This window comes from Dromiciops gliroides, chromosome 4 (genome assembly GCF_019393635.1).
Source record: "Dromiciops gliroides isolate mDroGli1 chromosome 4, mDroGli1.pri, whole genome shotgun sequence".
Taxonomy (NCBI): Eukaryota; Metazoa; Chordata; class Mammalia; order Microbiotheria; family Microbiotheriidae; genus Dromiciops; species Dromiciops gliroides.
The window spans coordinates 75,706,763-75,729,598 of NC_057864.1; the positions used below are offsets into that span (position 1 = coordinate 75,706,763).

Here is a 22,836-nt window from a genome sequence, read left to right on the forward strand (position 1 = left end):
GGTTTGGGGAGGAGGAGGGGGGAGTTCTCTGTGTAACGTCATTGAGCAGGGGGCGGGACAAAGAGAGAGTTGTAGAAATGAGAACGGGAGAGAGGGAGAGAAAGAAAAAGAAAAATTTAAACTGTCCTGTGTGAAGCCCAGAGAAAGCGCTATATAAACTTGACCAATCAATAATAACAAACTTGTGCCTTCAGCCTCTCTCTGAACAGAACACAGCAAGTAAGCTTCAGGATCTGCTGCTTTGCCCAGTGTGTACCTGCTTCTCAGATCTTGTCTGCATCGCCCCAAATCCTATTTCCTTGAGTAATTAGAACAATATTAATAACAATAATGGCTTACATTTGCATGGCGCTTTCAAGTTTGCAAAACACGTATTTGATCCTCACTACCACTCCCATGATACAGGTTTTATTAATAGCCCCTTTTCCCAGATGAGATTCAGGAAAGTCAAGTAACCTGCCTAGGGTCACAGAAAGCAAATGCCTAAATCAGAATTTGAACCCAGAAACAGAGACATAGGTTAGATTTCAATTCTAAAAGTTTCTACCATGTGTCCAGCCTTGGCCTGTATTTTGGGAAGCAGAGGTCATGACCATTCATTCTGAAACTCAAGATTAACACCATAAATAGTGCCCTCTACACATTCCATTCATTGGTGGGGGGGATGGCAAATGGAAATTTCAGGAAGGGACCTTTAGACCTTGAGACGCAAAGCTGAAAGGAAGGGAAGATTAGTTAATAAAGAACAACTTGAGAGAGAGAACTTTTTTTCCCATTTTATTATTTTCCAATTACATGTAGTTTGCAACATTTGTTTTTATAAGATTTCTAGTTTCAAATTTTTCTCCCTCTCCCCTCCCTCCCCCCTCCCCAAGACAGCAAGCAATCCAATATCGGTTATATAAGTACAATCACATTAAACATATTTCTGTATTAGTCGTGCTATGCAAGAAGAATCAGAGCAAAAAGGAAAAACCTCAAAAAAGAAAAACAACAATAGAGATAGTATGGCTCAATCTGCATCTAGATTCCATAGTTCTTTTTTTTTTCTGGATTTGGGGAGCATTTTCCATCTTGAGTCCTTTGGAACTATCTTGGACCATTGTATTGCTGAGAAGAGTCAAGTCTATCACAGCTGATCAACACACAATATTGTTGAGAGCGCACTAACTTTTAAGGGAATTCAAGAAAGACTTGGAGTAGGGGGTGGCCCCTGAGTTGGGGTTCTTGGAAGATTCTAAAGCTATACCACATGAGAAACATTTATTAGGCACCTACTGTGTGCCAGGCACTGAGGTAAGTGCTAGAAACACTAAAAAGGAAACAAAAACCAAACAAACAAAAAACCTTGCCCTCAAGGGGCTTATGATCTAATGGGGAAAGGCAATACACAAAAGGAAGCTGAAAGGGGGAAGGGGAGAGGGAGAAAATAGAGCCAAATGTTACCTTGCACAAGACCATGAGGAAGATGATGGTGAAGTTGACACCAAGTAGGCAGATAGTGGCAAATGAAGAGAGAGCTGGTATTTTTGAGTCTTCTTTAAAGGGAGGCGATAGAAGGAATTTTTTGCTCCACCCTCCAGGTGAGGTATGAGTAGTAAAGGTGAAGCAAAGTCCATGATGACGAGTTTTCATGTGGTGAGTTTATTTCATCAGTTTATCTTGAGTGAAGCATGATAAAAATGTCAGCGGAATTGAAACCAAGTAGAGTACCTAGGAGTAAATGAAACCTATTAGACATAGCTCTTGCAAAGGTATAGAGGCAAGCCATTTTGACTGAGATATAGAGCAGGCAAATGGAGAGGAACAAAAACTGGTCTGGAAAGGCAAGATTATGGAAAGTGCTTTTGATTGGGGTGTGTCAAAGAGTCAAAGAAGACTGAGGTTGTGAACCTGGGCTGGAGAAGGCATGGTGGTGCCCTCAACAGAAACAGAAAAGTTTGGAGGAGGGGGGGATTTTAAGGGGAGAAGATGAAGTTTTATTTTGGACTTGTTGAGTTTGAAATGCTGACAAAACATCTAGGTAGGGATGACCACCAGCTCCTCTGCAATCAAGGCTGGGAGTTCAAATGAGAAATTGTGGATAAATATAGAGATTCAGAAGTTATCACCACATAGGATGCCTTAGAAATCAAGTTGTACACTAACAACCTCTCCTTCCTCCACATCACTTTCTCCTAATATCCCACCCCTCTATCAGTTATCCTGGGGAAAGAAGTCAGTAGATAGGGGCTAATCTGCTAGCCATAAACTTCCTGGACATTTGGAGAGACAAATGATATGTAACACCCAAAGAACTCTGGGGTTTACCAGCTATCCACTGAGCCACCTAGCTGCCCTGAGGATATTCAACTGTGTGGTTGTAGATTGAAGGAAAGAATGAGGAAATGCAGAACAGAAACTAAATAATGAAAGACTGAGACAGGACAAATGAAAATGGGGGAGGAGGAGGGAGAAGTAGGTATAAGTGTAAGGAGAAATGGATAGCTGAGAAAGCATTATACATGGGTGTGAACCTAGGAATGTAAGATGTAAGATTCCCAAGTTTTTTTCATTCACATAAGCAAAAGTAGGAAGAGTATAGAAAGACAAAGTAACCATCTGGTGATAACATTTTTTTTTAATTTAATTTTTTTTTAATGTATAAGGTTTTTTTATTTTTTCCGTTACATGTAAAGATAGTTCTCAACTTTTGTTTATACAAGCTTTACAATTTCAGATTTTTCTCCCTCCCTCCCCTCCCTCCCCCATCCCCTAGACAGCAGGTAATCTGATATAGGTTATATCTATATATCTCTATACATATACATATAGATATATATATATATATATATACACACACACATACATATACACATAATAACATTAATCCTATTTCTGCATTAATCCTGCTACAAGAGAAAAAATCAGAGCAGTGATGCAAAACCTCAAAATAGAAAAAAAAAAACAACAGCACCCAAAACAAAAGAAATAATATGGTTCAATCAGCATCTATACTCCACAGTTCTTTCTTTCTTTTTTTTTCTTGGATTTGGAGATCCTCTTCTATCATGAGTTCCCTGAAACTCTTCTGTACCATTGCATTGGTGAGAAGAATATAGTCCATCACAGTAGGTCAACACTCAATGTTGATGATACTGTGTACAATGTTCTTCTGGTTCTGCTCATCTCACTCATCATCAGCTCACGTAAGACCCTCCAGGTTTCTCTGAACTCTTCCTGCTCATCATTTCTTACAGCACAATAGTATTCCATTGTATTCATATACCACAACTTGTCCAGCCATTCCCCAATTGATGGGCACCCCCTCAACTTCCAATTCCTTGCTACCACGTAAAGAGCAGCTATAAATATTTTTGTACATGTGGGTCCCTTTCCCCCTTCCATGATTTCTTTGGGCAAAAGACCTAAAAGTGGAATTGCTGGGTCAAAGGGTATGCACAGCTTTATTGCCCTTTGGGCATAATTCCAAATTGCTCTCCAGAATGGTTGGATCAGCTCACAGCTCCACCAACAATGCATTAGTGTTCCAATTTTCCCACAGCCTCTCCAACATTTATTATCTTCCTTTTTTCTCATTTTAGCCAATCTGATAGGTGTCAGGTGGTACCTCAGAGTTGTTTTAATTTGCATCTCTCTAATCATTAGAGATTTAGAGCATTTTTTTCATATGGGAATAGATAGCTTTGTTTTCTTCATCAGAAAACTGCCTGTTCATATGCTTTGACCATTTCTCAATTGGGGAATGACTTGGATTCTTATAAATTTGATTTAATTCCCTATATATTTTAGAGATGAGGCCTTTATCAGAAGCACTGGCCTCAAAAATTGTTTCCCAGTTTTCTGCCTCCCTTCCAATTTTGGATGCATTGCTTCTGTTTGTACAAAAATTTTTTAATTTAATGTAATCAAAATAATCCATTTTGCATTTTATAATATACTCTATCTCTTGTTTGGTCAAAAATTGTTCTCCTTTCCAAAGATCTGATAGGTACACTATTCCTTTCTCTCCTAATTTACTTATGGTATCACCTCTTATGTCTAAATCATGTATCCATTTTGACCTTATTTTGGTATAAGGTGTAAGATGTTGGTCTATGCCTAATTTCTGCCATACTATCTTCCAGTTTTCCCAGCAGTTTTTGTCAAATACTGAGTTCCTATCCCAGAAGCTGGAGTCTTTGGGTTTATCAAACACTACATTACTAGTGTCATTTACTACTGCATTTCCTGAGCCTAGCCTATTCCATTGATCTACCACTCTATTTTTTAGCCAGTACCAGATAGTTTTGATGACTGCCGCTTTATAGTAAAGCTCCAGGTTTGGTACCGCTAACCCACCTTCCTGTGAATTTTTTTTCATTATTTCCCTGGATATTCTTGATTTTTTGTTTTTCCAGATGAATTTTGTTATTATTTTTTCTAGCTGTATAAAATAATTTTTAGGTAGTCTGATTGGTATGGCACTGAATAAGTAAATTAATTTAGGCAGTATTGTCATTTTTACTATATTAGCTCTGCCTATCCATGAGCAATTGATATCTTTCCAATGATTTAGATCTGATTTGATTTGTGTGAAGAGTGTTTGGTAGTTGTGTTCATAGAGTTCCTGGGTTTGTCTTGGCAAGTAGACTCCCAAGTATTTTATATTATCTACCGTTACTTCAAATGGAATTTCTCTTTCTATCTCTTGCTGCTGGACTTTGTTGGTCATGTTTAGAAATGCTGATGATTTATGTGGATTTATTTTATATCCTGCTACTTTGCTAAAGTTGTTAATTGTTTCAAGTAATTTTTGACTTGATTCTTGAGGATTCCTTAAGTATACCATCATATCATCTGCAAAGAGTGATAGTTTTGTTTCCTCCTTGCCTATTCTAATTCCTTTCTCTTCTCTGATTGCTAAAGCTAACATTTCTAGGACAATATTAAATAATAGGGGTGATAATGGACATCCCTGTTTCACCCCTGATCTTATTGGGAAGACCTCTAATTTATCTCCATTGCATATAATACTTGCTGATGGCTTTAGGTAGATACTGTTTATTATTCTAAGGAAAGCTCCCCCTATTCCTAAACTCTCTAGTGTTTTTATTAGGAATGGGTGCTGTACTTTGTCAAAAGCTTTCTCTGCATCTATTGAGATAATCATATGATTTTGGTTGGTCTTCTTATTGATGTGGTTGATTATGTTAATAGTTTTCCTAATGTTGAACCAGCCCTGCATTCCTGGTATAAATCCCACCTGGTCATAGTGTATTATCCTGGTGATCACTTGCTGTAATCTCCTTGCTAATATCTTATTTAAGATTTTAGCATCAATATTCATTAGGGAAATTGGTCTATAATTTTCTTTCTCTGTTTTTGCTTTGCCTGGTTTTGGTATCACACCATATTTGTGTCATAAAACGAATTTGGTAGAACTCCTTCTTCACCTATTTTTCCAAATAATTTGTATAATATTGGAATTAATTGTTCTTTAAATGTTTGGTAAAATTCACCCGCAAACCCATCTGGCCCTGGGGATTTTTTCTTAGGGAGTTCATTAATAGCTTGTTCAATTTCTTTTTCTAATATGGGTTTATTTAAGGATTTTATTTCCTCTTCAGTTAACCTGGGCAGTTTGTATTTTTGTAAATATTCATCCATTTCATTTAGATTGTCAAATTTATTGGCATACAGTTGGGCAAAATATTTCCTAATTATTGCTTTAATTTCCACTTCATTGGTGGTAACATCACCCTTTTCATTTTTGATACTGGTAATTTGGTTTTCTTCTTTCTTTTTTTTAATCAAATTAACCAATATTTTATCTATTATATTAGTTTTTTCATAAAACCAGCTCTTAGTTTTATTGATTAATTCTATAGTTTTTTGCTTTCAATCTTATTAATTTCTCCTTTAATTTTCAGGATCTCTAATTTAGTGTCTAATTGGGGATTTCTAATTTGTTCTTTTTCTAGCTTTTTAAGTTGCATGACCAATTCATTAATCTCCTCTTTCTCTTTCTTATTCATGTAAGCTCTAAATGAGCTATAAATTTTCCCCTAAGCACTGCTTTGGCTGCATCCCATAGATTTTGGTATGTTGTCTCATTATTGTCTTTCTCTTGGATAAAGTTATTGATTGTTTCTATGATTTCTTGTTTGGCCCATTCATTCTTTAGAATGAAATTATTTAGTTTCCAATTGATTTTCATTCTACTTTTCCCTGGCTCTTTCTTACATGTAATTTTTATTGCATCATGATCTGAGAAGGATGCATTTACTATTTCTGCCTTTCTACATTTGACTATGATGTTTTTGTGCCCTAATACATGGTCAATTTTTGAAAATGTGCCATGTACTGCTGAGAAAAAGGTATATTCCTTTCTATCCCCATTCAATTTTCTCCAGACATCTATCATGTCTAACTTTTCTAGTAATCTATTCACCTCTTTCACTTCTTTCTTATTTATTTTTTGGCTAGATTTATCTAATTCTGAGAGGGGGAGATTCAGATCCCCCACTAGTATAGTATTACTGTCTAATTCCTCTTGTAACTCATTTAACTTCTCCTCTAAGAACTTGGATGCTATACCACTTGGCGCATACATATTTAATATTGATATTACTTCATTATCTATAGTACCTTTAAGTAAGATATAATTTCCTTCCTTATCTCTTTTAATGAGATCTATTTTTGCCTGCACTTTGTCTGAGATAAGGATTGCTACCCCTGCCTTTTTTACTTTAGCTGAGGCATAATATATTCTGCTCGAGCCTTTTACCTTTACTCTGTGTGTATCTCTCTGCTTCAAATGTGTTTCTTGTAAACAGCATATTGTAGGGTTCTGGTTTTTAATCCACTCTGCAATTCGCTTCCGTTTTATAGCAGAGTTCATCCCATTCACATTCACAGTTATTATTACTGACTGTCTATTCCCCTCCATTCTATTTACCCCCTTTGTACTTTTCCCCCCTTCTTTCACCCTATTCCTCCTCACCGACGTTTTACTTCTTACCCCTGCCTCCCCCGATCTGCCCTCCCTTTTTATCACCCCCCTCTCTTTTCTTTACCCTTTTCTCCCTTGCTTTTGTTCTCCCTTCTATCAGTCCCCCCTTTCCCTTCCCCTTTTGTTTCCCTAAAGAATGAGTTAAGTTTCTTTATCCCAATGAACGTATATGTTGTTCCCTCTTTGAGTCAAATCTAATGAGAATAGGGTTGAAACAATGTTCCCTCCTCCTTTCTTTCTCTCTATTGTAATAGGTTTTTTCCCACCTCTTCATATGATATAATTCATCCCATTCCACCTCCCCTTTCCTCTCCTCCCCATAGACTCCCTTTTTAACCCCTTAATTCTTTTGTATCATCACATCAAAGACAATTTATATTTATACCCTCTATATAAAGTCCTTCTCTCAGCCCAAATACATTTACAGTTCTTAAGAGTTATGAGTATTATCTTCCTGTGTAGGGATATAAGCAGTTTAACCTAATAGGGTAACTTTTTTTTTTCCCCTCTGTTTACCTTTTTAAACTTCTCTTGAGTCTTGTATGTTGAGATCAAATTTTCTATTCAGTTCTGGTCTTTTCACCAGGAAAGATTGAAAGTCCCCAATGTCATTAAATGTCCATCTTTTCCCCTGAAAGAAAATGCACATTTTTGCTGGGTAATAGATTCTCGGCTGCAATCCAATCTCCTTTGCCTTCCGGAATATCATATTCCAAGCCTTGCGGTCCTTTAATGTTGAAGCTGCCAGGTCCTGAGCAATCCTGACTGTGGCTCCATGATATTTAAATTGCTTCTTTCTGGCTGCTTGGAGTATTTTCTCCTTCACCTGATAATTCTGGAATTTGGCTACAATATTCCTTGGAGTTTTCCTTTTGGGGTCTCTTTCAGGAGGTGATCGGTGGATTCTTTCAATGATGATTTTATCCTCTGATTCTATGATATCAGGGCAGTTCTCCTTAATAATTTCCTGGAATATGGTGTCTAGATTCTTTTTCTGGTCATGGCTTTCAGGCAGTCCAATGATTCTCAAATTGTCTCTCCTCGATCTGTTTTCCAGATCAGTTGTCTTTCCAATGAGGTATTTCACATTTTCTTCTATTTTTTCATTTTTTTTAATTCTGCTTGACTGATTCCTGGTGTCTCATGGATTCCTTATCTTCCAACTGTCCCACTTTAATTTTTAAGGCATTGTTTTCTTCAGTGAGATTATGCAGCTTTTTTTCCATTTGGCCAAATGAATTTTTTAAGGCTTTGTTTTCTTCAGCTTCCTTTTCCAAGCTGCTGATTCTTTTTCATAGTTTTCTTGTTTTGCTTTCATTTCTCTCCCCATTTTTTCTTCTACCTCTTGCAATTGATTTTTAAAATCCTTTTTGAGCTCTTCCAGGAAGGCTTTTTGTTCTTGAGACCAATTCACCTTCCCTTGTGAGGCTTCAGATGTAGCCAATTTGAGGCTATTGTCCTCATCTGAGTTTGTGTTGGCTTCTTCCCTATTGATACAGAAGCTCTCAATGGAGAGGGCTCTTTTTTGCTTCTTACTCATTATTGCAGCTTATTTATTTATTCTTTAAGTTGAGGTCTGCTCTGGGGGCACCAGGGTCCCTGTTTTGGGCTTCTTGTGCAGGGGTATAGGTGCTGTGTGACCGGGCTTTTACTCTGAGGCCTTTATGGTGTGTGGAGATCCCCCGCCCTGCACTTCCTGTCTGATTGCGATCGGCCAGCCAGGCGCCAGACCCCGGCATCTGATCCCGCCTGACCGTTCGTCTCCCTCCTGGCCGGTGCAGGTAGGTTTTTCCACTGTTCTTCTTGGCCACCAGATTTTTGAACCAGGTTCCGGGAGCCTCAGTTGTCCGGCTGTGGCCCACAGCTCCTGCTGACTTGCCCCGACCCCCTCGGCGCTGGGTTGCTGCCCTGCGCTGGGCCTCCCTTTTGCCCGAGTCAGACCGACCTTTTCCTGAAGTCTTCTAAATTATCTCTGGTTGGAGGACTGTGTCTCTCTGTCTCTTTGCAGGTTCTGTAGTTTCAGAATCCGTCCAGAGGCTTGATTTAATGTTCGTTTTGAGGGAACAGAAGGAGAGCTCAGGCAGCTTGCTGCTTCCTCTCCGCCATCTTCTGGTGATAACATTATACATAGTCAAAGAACTTTAAGGTTTATAAAGCACTTAGCATACATCATCTCATTTGATCAATTGAGCAAGCTCCGGGACTGTTAAGGACTCAGGACAAAGCATTTCTACCTGCTTCCAGGTTGAACCTCAAGGGGAGCATCTCTACAGCCTAATGTTGTGCCTCCCTCAATGGAGGTCTCTCCAATCACTTGATCCTCTGCCTAGACTCATTCTTCATTGGGCAACATACACATTCCCTTTTACATGGCCCATCCCAATGATTCTGAACCCCAATTGCAATGTATGGATACCATCTTCCATTGCCTATTCCTTTGTGCCTATCTACTTTAACCCTCTGCCCTGAAAGTCTCACTGCTGATCTGCCCCACCCTCTACTGTGACCTTCAGAAGGCTTTCTCCATAATGAACAAACTTCACCTTAAATCTCTCCTTTTCTTACTTCCCTCCCTGAGACCTGGCTTCCTCCTGATGCCACAGCCTCCCCTACCACGTTTCCAAGTATTTGCTCCACGTTTTCTCATACTCCAAAATCACCTGTTTGAGTGGAAGAGAAACAATATACTTTGATCCTGTTATGATGATGATATAAACCTTCTGGATTTGATGGAGCTGCCTTATTATCCAAAAGAATTTTATGAAACCTTGGATTAATAAGATCATAATCCTCTCCAACTGAACTCGAACAGAACCCAGACAATGTACCAGTGGGTATCAAGTAAACCCCAGAGTTCTTTGGGTGTTACATATCATTTGTCTCTCCAAATGTCTAGGAAGTTTATAGCTAGCAGATAAGCCCCTCTCTACTGACTTCTTTCCTCAGGATAACTGATAGATTTTATGACTGTGACAAATACCTTTGTCTGCTGGAGCCATCCTTGTAAAAACATCTGGGTATGCTTATTGTGACAACCCTTTTTGAATCATATACTGTTGTCTTGTTGTTTGTTCTCCAGTTTGAACTATCCAACTGAGTTGTATTTCATTTACTCTCGTTTATGGTGTTTGCTTTTAAGTCCAACTGTCAAACTGATTTGTATCATGCTAATAGAACTGATAATACCCTGTAATAACAAACTAGGAAGATAGAGAGTTAATCAATCTGGATCTGATTGATTTACCAATAGAGACCTAAATTAAGGTCTGTAACCAGCAAGCAGAGAAAGTGTATATACCCTCATCAAAAAAAAAAAAAAGTTTGAGCTCTTTCTTTGGAAGGAGTCTCTGCATGTATATGCCTGCTTGCTCTTAATCTTTTGCTGATGGAAGGTCTTGATTCCATGTTAATGGCTGCTGACTGATCAAGGTGGTGGTTGCTGAAGATCGAGTGACTGTGGCAATTTCTTAAAATAAGACAACAATGAAGTTTGTATCATTAATTGAATCTTCCTTTCAGTTGAACACTTAAAAGCCATTGCAGGGTTACTGATTGACCTAATTTAAATATTATTGTGTCTCAGGGAATAAGGGAAGCCAGAGGAAAGGAGAGAGATAGAAAAAAGCTGGTTGGTTGAGCAGTCAGAACATGCACAGCTCTTATCAATTAAGTTCATTGTCTGCCTATGCACAGTTCATGGTGCCCCAAAACAATTACAATAGTAACATCAAAGATCAGTGATCACAGGTCTGATAGAGGAGGCAAAAAAGTGTTAACAGATAAACTGAGGCTTGAGTCTTTATTGATAGTACCTAAAAAGGTTAACAGAGAAACTAAGGTTTGTGTTCTTACAGTAACCAAGAGGGTTTGTCCATATCAACCCTCACCATCAATAGAGACAGAAACCAGGGACCATTAACCATTACTAGCCATTAATATTCCTAGATGACAGGACACCTAGAAACCAGATCTTAAGTAAAGAGATACCATCAATACAGAGACCTTCTGAGATTGACAAGTTTAAGCATGTCCTTGGAAACATGCGAAGAAAGGACCAAATGTGTCCTTAGGTTCACCTTATGATGTGTAAACCTCAAAAACACACCTCCTAAGGAAAAAGGTACCCACTTTGTGGGTTGGCTTAGGATCCTAGGAAGTCAAAATTAGGATATGAACCTCCATATATCTTCCTAAGGTGAAGATTATTATAATGAGATGGATAATCAATTTATTCATACTATAAATATAACCATCTTCTCTTTCCCTATTTAAGAGACACCTCTCTCCTTTGGGTGTTCTCCCTGTGGTCACTAAAACTTGGGAAACTGAATCACTGACTCTTGTAATTCTTTGGGATGCCTCCCAATCAATTTGATCACCTTAATTCCATCCCACATAAATAAATACTTGTTGAGTATTTGTGCTAAGTGGCACAGTAGATAAAGCACTGGCCCTGGATTCAGGAGGACCTGAGTTGAAATCCAGCTTCAGACACTTGACCCTTACTAACTGTGTGACCCTGGGCAAGTCACTTAACCCTCATTGCCTCACCAAAAAAAAAAATGCTTGTGGACGGCTGACTAACACTACCCTATCTACTTGACAGGGTTCTTCTAAGGAAAATATTTTGTAAACCTTAAAGTGCTATAAAGATGAGAGTAGTTCGATATCTGAAAAAGAAAAAAGTTCAAAGGGGGACAGAAGAAAAGAAGACATTTTATTGCATTTAATATATACATTTTCAAACAAATTATGAATAATTGAATTTTTATAACTATTTTGGTTATATAATTGAATGCTTATTTTGTTGATGCTTACAAGTTAGAAATCAATTTAGAAGAAACAAAAAATAAATGGGAGCTCTTTATATGAACACTTTCATCCAGTGGCTCTTCAATGCCCACCACTGACCTTGAATGGTATTACTTCTTCCCTCTCAGTTACCTTGCCAATACAGCCTCTGACATTGGATGGCCTCCCTTCAGAAATGCAAACTAATTGTACCCAATATAAATGAAAGGGACTTCATCCATTAGTACTTTTCTCTGAGGCTGATTAAGTCTTTTTCTAGGAGTTGGGCCAATGAGCAAATCTTGGAAATCACCAATATTATATGGGTTTTTTGGTTTGTTTGTTGTTGTTTTAATCAAGCTTTCTGGAAACCCAGGACATGAAAGCCATTATCTTAACACATTAAGTGGTAATTCTATTAGATCCTTAATCCTAGGAGACTATTCTTCAGTTTTCTGAAGTGATTTTGATGTCTTTCAAATCTTTCTTTTTCTTTTTCTCTGAATAATTTGGCCAATTGAAAGACTTAATGACAGTGAATTAGATCAATTTTTTCCTTTCTATGTAGGAGCTCCATTTTTAAAATGTCACCATGAAAAATAAAAGAAAAAAAAGAAGAAAAAAGAAAAAGGAAGAAAACAACTAAAATGTCACCGCGAACCTTGCTGACAAATGAAAACTGAATTTAACCCTTTCTCTGCTGTCTTATGTCTGTATATGTCTTGGGTCTAACCTTTTCTTGTCTCTGTCTTGGGTCTCTATTTAAAAATCTTTGTTTTTCTTTAAAATAATGTTTTAAAGTGAAACAAGTAAACACAAGAGACACAACTCCAAAGAAGGAATTCATAATTTGGTGAAATGTTACTAAAAGGAGTAAAAAGGCCTGAAAGGGAGATTGAATTTCTATGAAAAGAGCAGGAATCACAAGGAAATAGCCACAAGGGAGCAGCAGAGCATGAGGAATGAGAAAAGATCATCAAGACCTTGGTCTTAATTGTAACGTAACCTTCAAGGATGCTACTTCCAAGAAGCCAGTTTTGCAACACAGGCTGTAAGAAAGAAGAACAGTGTAAGTGACACTGCAAAGGTTTGAACTCAGGTCTTCTTGACAGCAGCATCAATGTATTTTCCATTAAACCATACTACCTTTTGTTAGCCTTAAAATACTATATAGAAATGACTTATTGTTATATCCACCATTCCCCTGCTAACCTCCATAACACAAACATCAGAGAACATAAGAATATCCCAGTGACCAAGTCCACTGAGAATTCCACCTAAATTAAATCAGGCATCTGGAATGGCAAATGTACACATCTGGATCTCCTGTTCTGTGAAGAATTGATACCCAATGGCTCTCATGAATACCTTTCATTACTCAAGAAGCATTGTTCATTTCCTTCTATTTTTCCTCCTCCTTTCCCTCTTAGGCACATCCATCTGCCTATCCACAACTGAATTTCCCACCCTTTATTATCACAGACCACTTTAGTCTCCTCATCTGTACAATAGGAAAGTTGGAGAGAAAAGATGAAATTAACTAGGTTTTTTCTAATGTCCCTTTCATCTCTAATTCCTTTGATCTGATTTTGTGATTATTAGTCCCCAGGACTTAGAAAAAGATTCCCAACAGTGTCTCAGGCTATGCCCAATACTGGTAAATCTAAACTTGGGTTATTTTACCCAACCTAACCAAAAGAACTTTTTTTTAAAAAATGTGAATGATTTATATCTCAAAGCCATGTAATTCAACACAGATCAAAAAAGAGGAAAAAAAATAATGAGGAAAGAGGAATGTGACAGGAAGGATAATAAAGAGAAAACTATAAAGAAAAGAAAGGGGAGAGAGAGAAAAGAGAGGAGAGAGAATAAATCAAAAGAACTGATTTTAATTCTTTTCTACATCTTCTGTCAGGTTTCCTTTTGATCCAGAGCATCGTCTAATTCTGCATATATGAACTGAGAAGCAACTTTGTTCAGTCATGTTTCAGTCATATCTGACTCTTTATGACCCCATTTGGGGTTTTCCTGACAAAGATACTGTAAGTATTGTGGTTTGCTATTTTCTTCTCCAGCTCATTTTACAGATGAGGAAACTGAGGCAAGCAGGATTAAGCAACTTGCTCAGGGTCACACAGCTAGTAAGTGCCTGAGGTAAGATTTGAACTTTCATCCTCCTGATTCCAGGGCCATTACTCCACCCACTGGACCACCTAGTTGCCCTGAGAGATAACATGATGTAGGAAATAGAGCATTGGACTTACAGGCAGGAGGACCTGGGCTTAACTTTTGCCTTTCATACTTATAAGCTGTGTGATGATGGGCAAATCACTTAACTTTTCAGCCTCAGCTTTCCCAACTGTAAAACTGGGATGAGTATCCCCCTCCCTTTACAGGGCTATTATGAAGCCTAAGTAGGATTATATATAAAGTACCTTGCAAATTTTGCCATTTAGTTATTATTACTGATTTTAATATAATTAGCACTAATTGATCATTACTAATATTACTAAAACAATAACAATTTAATTATAATTAATTATTACTGTTTAATGAACTAATTAGTAATTACTACTGATTGAATTATGACAATTATCTCACAGAACTCTGAACCTGCATTAAAAATAGAGCCATTAAGAAAATCCATAGACAAAAGGAAACAAAAGCAATGGTGTCCAGTGCCTCCTAAGCAAGATTGAGACATTTGTTGTAATTATTGGATAATTGGTGCCTGGTTCACCCGTGAGGTGGCGTGATAGAGTGGGAAACATGGCCTCTGGATTTGAATCCTGACTGTGCTATTGAATGACTACGTGACCCTAAGCAAATCATTTCAGTTTTTTAAGCCTCAGTTTCCTCATCCTTAAAATGGGGACAAACATAGCATCTACCTCCCAGGGTTGTTGTGAAGATCAAGCAAGATTAATATTTTAAGCCAGTCCATCTGTAAGGTAAGTAAGAATTGATCATAGATTTTAAAAGAAAATCAGGCTGTTGATAAGAGAGATTTGAAGTTTCACACATAATCCTCTTTTTCTAGTCTACTATACACACGAAAACTCATTTCATTTTGGTGTATGTTAAGTTCCGAATGGAAAAAAAAATCTAAGTATTTTGCAAGTTTTCGAGTTACTATCTAAGTATTGGCTAATCCCCATCATTCCCCCATTCGAAATCCCAGTTGCCCACTGCTTTTGAACCACCAGTTTCAGCTCCTCTTTTATTTTAACTGTGCAAACACAGCCCAAGGAAGTCACAAATCATCTCCTCTGCCTTTCCAGCCCCCATTTCCCTTTATAAACATGCCCCTTATCAGGTGAGCAGACATTCATCTTTCACTTGACGTCTGCTTGTGACATCCAAGCACAGGGCACATCTGTGAGCTACCCGAGAATTTTCCAGCCGCTGATCAGAGAGTGCCACAGCCGTCGGGCCCCCTCCGCTCAAGCCCGAAGCCTTGCCCTTCCCAATCCCCTTTGTCTCCACACACAGACACTCGAGACCGGAGGTCACAATTTGGGTCTTTCACTTTATTTCACCATAATGTAACATGTTGTCAAACAGGATAGAGGATCATGGGCTTCATTCACATGTAGGAAACCAGTCCCAAATGTCGGAATAAATAAATAAACACATATGGAGGCTGTGAGGAGCTCCTGACCTCCTGTGAGGGGCTCCCGGCAGCCTCAGAGGTAGACTTGGGTGTAGAGAAGGAAAATCTGGCTGCTAGTTTTGAGAGGTCCTCCAGGTTAAGGGATTTGAACATTACAAATAATAAATAACAATAGCAACAACAGCAATAATAATAATAACAACAACAATATGCTAAATCAATGCCCTATTACACTGAAAATGCTTTTCCCTGGAGGAGATCTCAAGCTTAAGAGGGTGGTGTTCATTTGTCTCCTGGGTCAGACATGCTGGAGCCCTCTCTACCTGCCTCACTAGATCACTATTCTCTCCAGTCTGGGTAACTGAGTGGCCATCTCAAGGATGAATGCATTTGTTCGGAAATGCTAGAATGAAACAGGCAAGGTGTTGATGCTCTTGAAGGCCCTGCCTCCTGTGCCCTGACCCTGTCCCACCCTGTGCCTTGTCCCTATGCTTTGAGTCAGGCCCTTTCCCAGACTCCATAAAGAGCCTTGACTCATTGACCTAACGTAATTCTGGTTCAAGTTCCATCCATCCAAACCGTCCCTGGTGATTCTAATTCCCATCCATAGGCTGAAAGCCAGACCCAACAGCCGCTTTTCCCTTCTTCTGTCATATTAAGTAGGGATGTGATGGAAAGAACCGTGAACTGGGAGTCAGGGGACCTAATTCATTTTTCTCCAGTTCTTGCGCCCAACTCTGTTTGCCTGGCAAAGGGCAGGAAAGGGTCTAAGACATATCTTCCCCCAGAACAAAATGGTTTCCTACAGAGGGCTCAATGACTGACTCAGGGATGTTTTCAGTGAGGTCCAAAACCTCATCTGGGTTGACTGCAGGCACCCCCGGCTCCCTACCTGTTGACTCATGGCTGTAGGTAGGCAAGATATAAACACAGGGGCTGCAGGTGGGCTCTTGGGCCAGCTCAGACTCCAGATGGTAGACAAGGGGCAGAATAAGGCCATCCCTGTCCCGGAATAGAACAACGGTGCCTTCTTTGCCCAGAGTTTGAGCAAATTAATGAATAGGCAAACCACCCATCTAGTTCTGCCCTTTAGGTATTTCCATTTATACCCATTTCCCCCAAAGACTGACCATCTCAGGAACCCTCATTTGTCCTAGTGAGAATGTAAGGAGCCAGAAGGGCCCATTGACCAGCTGCTTCCTTTGTTCCTTTTGGCTCCCTCCCACAGTGGGAGGGGGGAGCATTCCCTTTGTTAGCAGGTTAGTCTGAAACATTTCAGGAGAGTTGGAGTTCAGAACATGAGGTTTCAGCTGCTTTTCCTCTCTCTGTCCTTCCCAACTGCCTTGCAGCTCCTGCCTCCCCCAAAGAGCTGCCCCATCCAGAGGTGTGGGTGCGACCAGGCTGATCAGGTGTGTGAGCATTCTCCCGCACGGCGGCCAGACTGGGAGGTAGAAGCCGCAGCGCAGGCCTGTTCTGCCAGCTCTCTGTAGGCAGCTGATCTCAGAAATCGAGGGTAGGAGTCCTTCTCCATCAGAGTTCGGGTCTTCCCTTGAGCTTCATCAAAGCATGTGGCTGTGGTTCCCTGCAGGTTCTTCCGGGTGAGCTCTCTAGTTTCGTGGTCAATGTTTACCTGGGGAAGAAGGAGGAAAGAGTCGTCAGGATGGGTGGGGTGATAGGACACCCTCCAGCAATCCCAAAGGAAGGACTGGCATGCAGAGAAAAGCGCACAGGACTCATTGAGACACCTGAGAATCCAATCTCAATTTTCATCAATTAGCTCTTCCAATTCAGACGACTCAGTAGTGGAAACAATAACTGGCACTGACAGAGCACTTTAGGGTCTGCAGAGCATTTTTCATACATTAACTCACTGGAGCCTCCCAACCACCTGTGAGGTGGGTGTCCCTGTTGTCATCTCTACTTTATAGAGCAAAGTGAGCCTCAGAGAGATGAGTAACTGGCCTGAAGTCAGAGGTGGGATCAGATTCTCCATATTATGCTTAGAATAAAAAGAACTGAACCTTGAGGTCCATCTCTGAGAATGACCCACGGCGAACAAATCACTTCACCTCTCTCATTCATTTCCTCATCTGTAAATTGGGAATAATAATTTCCATACTGCTGGAGAAGGAAATGGCAAACCACTCTGACATCTTTGCCAAAAATAAAAGCCCAAAGGCGATCATGAAGAGTTAGGCATGGGGGAGCAGCTAGGTGGCGCAGTGGATAGAGCACTGGCCTTGGATTCAGGAGGACCTGAGTTCAAATCCAGCCTCAGACACTTGACACTTAACTAGCTGTGTGACCCTGGGCAAGTCACTTAACCCTCATTGCCCTGCAAAAAATGTTTTTAAAAAAAAGTTAGGCATGACTAAACAGCAACAAATACCTATACCACCTTACCTCACAGAGGTGTTATGAGGATTAAATGAAATGACATACCCAAATGCATAGTAACATATACAAAAGTGGGCTATTGTTGCTGGCCTCTCTATGCTTATATCTACATCTCTAAAACACAGCTTTAGAAATATGGAGTTCTTGTGAGAGAATACACTACAAGATGCACATTTGCTAAGCAGAAAGTACTAGAAGAGAGGCAGTTTAGACCACTAGGTGGCGTAGTGGATTGACTGCTGGACCTTGGGTCAAGAAGACGAGTTTGAACCCCATCTCAGACACATAGAAACTGTGTGACTCTGGACAAGTCCTTTGCCCTCTCCTCAGCCTCAGCTCCCCTATTTGTAAAGTGAGGATAACAAAAGCACCAACTTCACAGCGTTGTTGTGAGGACCAAATGAGATAAAACACTTTGTAAAGGCCAGCTATTGTCCTTATTACTGCTACTGTATCTTCCCGAATCTTGGCCATTTGTTTCTTTATTAAATGAAGTGAAAAAGAAGGAAAAACTCTCTTGAATATCAGGTCATAGATTTAGAAGTGGGAAGGACCGGGCAGCTAGGTGGCACAGTCGATAAAGCACCGGCCCTGGATTCAGGAGTACCTGAGTTCAAATCCAGCCTCAGACACTTGACACTTACTAGCTGTGTGACCCTGGGCAAGTCACTTAACCCTCATTGCCCAGCAAAAAAAACCAAAACAAAACAAAAAAAAGAATTGGGAAGGACCTCAGAGGCCACCCAGTCCAACACCCTCATTTTAGATATAAGGACCCTGAGGTCCAGAGAGTCCTGTGATTCCAAGTTTGTTGCTCTTTTCACTGCATTATACACCCGATAGAAATTCATCTGGGCTAACCACAGTGCCCTGGCTGTCCCCCAAGCCTGGAACTCGAACTCTTCCTCTTCGTCTCCATCTCCTGGTTTCCCTGGCTTCCTTCAAATCCCAGCTAAAATTCCTCCTGCAAGAAGCTTTTCCTTGATTCGGTGCCTTCCCTCTGAGATAATCTCCAATCTATCCCCTCGGTATCTTGTTTGTACATAGTCATCTGCATGTTGCTTTCCCCTGTTAGACCACAAATTCTTTGAGATCAGGGTCTCGTTGGTTTGTTGTTCTTTGTAACATCAGAGCTTAGTCGGGACTTAAAAAATGCTTGTTGATTTGATAGAGCAGAGCCACGATTGCAGGCCAGTCCCCTGGCCTTCCACAACAGCACCTTTAAACATAAGGTTTCTACCATTCTCCAGTAAAAGGAGCACATTATTATTCTTGGAAGAGGGAGGGCAAGGGAGGGGAGAGAAAGCTCCTTCTTCCCTCACCTCACCTCACCTCCCCAGGCCCTGCTAAGTCACCAATTCCAGGCCTATAAGCAGAAAGCATCACCCTGATGGGGCAAGGCCAAGAGGTGGGTGACCTCTGGACCATCTCTGTTAACTGACCTCTTTTGGAGCATCACTGCAGATGAATTCTTCAAAGATTCTTTGGGCCCTGGAAGCCAGCTTGGTAGCAGACTGGATTTTCTTGAACTCCTCACAGGCCAGCCAGAATTCCAGGTTCTCCTCACTGAACTCAGTCTTTAGGAAGGCCCGGAACGCAGCTATCCCACCTGCAGGAGAGAAGGGAAAAGCAGTGAGAGAGAAGGTTAAGTTAAGGGATGGAAGAAAAGGAGAATGAGGCTATAACTAGAGTTAATGGGGCCATTACTGCATGTAATTTCCTCCAGCCTGGCGCTGTTTACTTGATATTCTGAACAAAGATGAGCCCCTGTGGCTGGCTCTTTCAGGGCATGGTCTACTCCCATTGTCATTGTTCTGAGGACCTCAACACCCTGCACAGTGAGTCTGAAACACCTCACGGCATATGGAACAAGCCCCCACACAGACAATGTCAAACTTACTTTTGCTGTTCAGTAAATGGTCAAAGGACTCCTTCCATCCTAACACATCTTCTGGAACAAATCTGTGGAAAAGAAGTCAAGATATATTTAAAAAAAAAACACCCACAAAATGGATTTCCTACCCCAAATCCTAGCCAGAGCTCTGACAGGCAGTGATATTTTCATAGACTAACTCAATACTGCTGGGATTATCATAGAAGAATGTGAACTCCTTAAGGTCAGGAACTAATTTTTTTTTTTTTGCTTCTGTATCAATAGCACCTAGCCTAGCATTTTGTACAAAATCAATTTTTAAATTGAATCTCAGGCAAAGCTTCTTGGCTTGATCACATAAGTCACCTAAGTAAGAGTAGAGATGGCCAGTAACACCAGAGGAAAACCTAGCACTTATCTGGGAATGTAAGGAAAGACCTCCATTCTGGGACATCCTGGTTTTTTTTCCAACCAAAAGAACCTCCATTTCCCAATACCAATTCTATAGCCTCTTCCACACACATCGTAAAGGTGATTTTCTAGCCATCTAGAAGTAGAATTATTTCTAAATTCCACAAGGTTTTGGGGCTTTCTCTTGATTCTGGCTATAGATGCAAGACATATTTTCAATGGGAGACTTCTACAACATGGCAGATTCAGTCTTGGGTTCTTCTATTGGCTGATGGTCTATAACCCTACATTGCCCCATATTAAATCACTCAGCAAAAAAAATCAAAATCAAAATCAAAATCACTCAGCAACCAGTCAGAGACAAGGAGCTTAGTGATGTGTTCTACTGCAAATTTTAGGGAAGAATGTGCCCAGATCCCCTTTAATATCCTACTTCTCTCTCTCTCTCTCTCTCTCTCTCTCTCTCTCTCTCTCTCTCTCTCTCTCTCTCTCTCTCTCTCTCTCTCTCTCTGTCTCTCCTTTTCACTCACTTCCATCCAGAACTCTGGTTTGCCCCCAGCTCACCCTCCCAAGAGACAGCTCTGGGTAGTGTCACTCATGTCCAGTAATACTTACTTCTCTTTGCTATGTTTGCTGCCCCACTCAAACTTGCTGACACTCCCATTCTCGGTCCCCGATTCCGATTTATGGAGGAAGATTCCAAGACGGGTCTTAAACTCTTTGGCTCTAGAAGACAAAGGAAAAATATCCAAGTATTATCAAAGGGACCGGGGAAGGAAGTTCTTAACTCAACAGGCTTGTCTCTCTTCAACATAATAGCAAGAGAGGGTTACAATTACCTAAAAGAAAAAGATTATCCTTTTGCAGTTGGAGATGTGACAATTCAGCCAAAATCCTTTTACCATCATTAATACGAAAAAAAAAATGTTTAAGCTTATCCTAGGAAGAGCTTATACTCTCTGACCTGCATGTTTACAAAATTGTATTTGTATTATTCAATGTTTCAAAAAGATCTGCGTGTATATAACTTGAAGGATTTATTTCAGGGGGAGGAGGAGAAATGGAGTAGACCTAGATCTGCCATTTCACAGTCACAGAAAACTCCTAGTAAGGAAATTTCTTGTGCCAATAAAAATAAAGAACTCCTCAGAGCTGGACTTAGAATTCTGGAAACAGAGAGAGTAAATGACTGGGGGTGGGGGTGGGGGTGGGGGTGGAAGGGTCACATCACAGGTCTGTGTGGAGATGGCACTTGAACCCAAGTCTTTCTGACCAAGCAAGGTCAGCATTGGGCCATGCTACTTTGTGTGTGTACATACATACATACATATTTATGTATCATTTAGCAAGATATATACACATGTATACACGTATATGTATACATATACATTTATGTGTGTCTGTAGATATAGATAAGTATTTTATATTATATTATATTAAAGTCACACAAAACCCATGTGCCCCTCTGCCCCAGGCGCTTCTCTCTCAGTGTCTCCTTAATGATAGTGTTTGGGGGACAACGTAAGATTCTTCTCTGTCCCATTTCCAACTTTGTTTTCTTTTACTCTCCCTCCAGAGCTCCCTGACAACTAGCCAGGTACCAGTTGCTGGGGGAGGCTGGGAATGTCATTCTTCTCTTCCCTATCTCTTAGTCCTTTCACTAGAAACAGAGGAGTTCCACGTAGGACTGCACTGGGCTGGATTGCGGGGTTGGGGAATACAAACCAAACATCCCGGGAAAGCTGAAGATGAGTGCCCGAAGGAGGATCGGCACTGGGGACCGACCCGCTTCTATTTTGGTCTTCTCACGTAGCCTTAGGCTCCGGGACCAGTTCCTTTGCTTTTCTAGTTGAACTAGACGATGGATGAGGTCCCCGGGGGCAGCTCAGCCACACACCCCAAGCCTGTTTTCCCCTATAGCTTGGGCGACTTTAGGGGGACCAGAATCTGCAGACGCTCTTACCTTTCCAGACAGGTGCTGGGGAATGCAGACAGTGTCCGACACATCCTGGCAGACGCGGGGCAGCAGGCTGGGAAGTGAATGGTGGCGAGCTGGCGACCCTTCTTTCCTGGAGGCAGACTCTTAGATAGCAGCTTCGGGAGCGCGTCACTTACACGCTTGTGTTTGTTAGACTCAATGCTGCCGGCGAGAAGCCGCTGCCTGCTTTATAGCACAGAAGGAGGGGTGGGGAGGAGGGAGGAAGGGAAAAAAAGGAGGGGACGGCGGGCTCCGGGGCTCTGACCAATAGGAAGGGCCGCAGGGCCAGGCTCGGACAAGGAGAAAGGAAGATCGCCTCCCCGCAGTAATAACGGGAAGGAGAAGGGGGTGGGGGCCCTGGGGTGAGGAGCCAAAAGCTGGGACTCCGACAATCCCTTGCAAGTAGCGTTCATAGCCATTGGCTGGATAATGGGACCAACAGAAGTAACCCCCTCCTATGAATGAAATGTTCCAAGGAGCGGGAGGTGGTGGGGGGGGGGGGGCGGGGAGGGTTAGTGAGGACTGTGCTAGATGCTGAGTATGAGAGGAAGCAAGAGCCTCTCCATTATTTGGTAAAATACGGGAAATCTTTTGGCATTGTAGAGTGGACAGGGCGTTCATGGGAGTTCTTCAGCACTGGGAAGGCTGACATTGTAAACACTTCAAGGGCAAGGACCTAAGCTGCTTCTCCCATTTAATACTGCGCCCGGCACAGCGCCTTGTACTCTGGGGGCCTAGAATACAGTCCTGTTTGACGTTTTTTGAACTGAATTGACTCC

General features: G+C 40.9%; 1 protein-coding gene across 1 annotated transcript; it reads right to left on the reverse strand.

Annotated features, from left to right (window-relative positions):
* Positions 1-15,294: 15,294 nt before the first annotated feature.
* RGS16 (regulator of G protein signaling 16) lies at positions 15,295-22,268 on the reverse strand. Its single transcript, XM_043964150.1, has 5 exons — positions 22,043-22,268; positions 20,695-20,805; positions 19,696-19,757; positions 19,238-19,404; positions 15,295-17,028 (listed from the first exon to the last, which is right to left on the reverse strand). The coding sequence occupies exons 1-5, from the start codon at positions 22,084-22,086 to the stop codon at positions 16,804-16,806; spliced, it is 609 nt and encodes a 202-aa protein (XP_043820085.1). The 5' UTR covers positions 22,087-22,268; the 3' UTR covers positions 15,295-16,803.
* Positions 22,269-22,836: the final 568 nt, after the last annotated feature.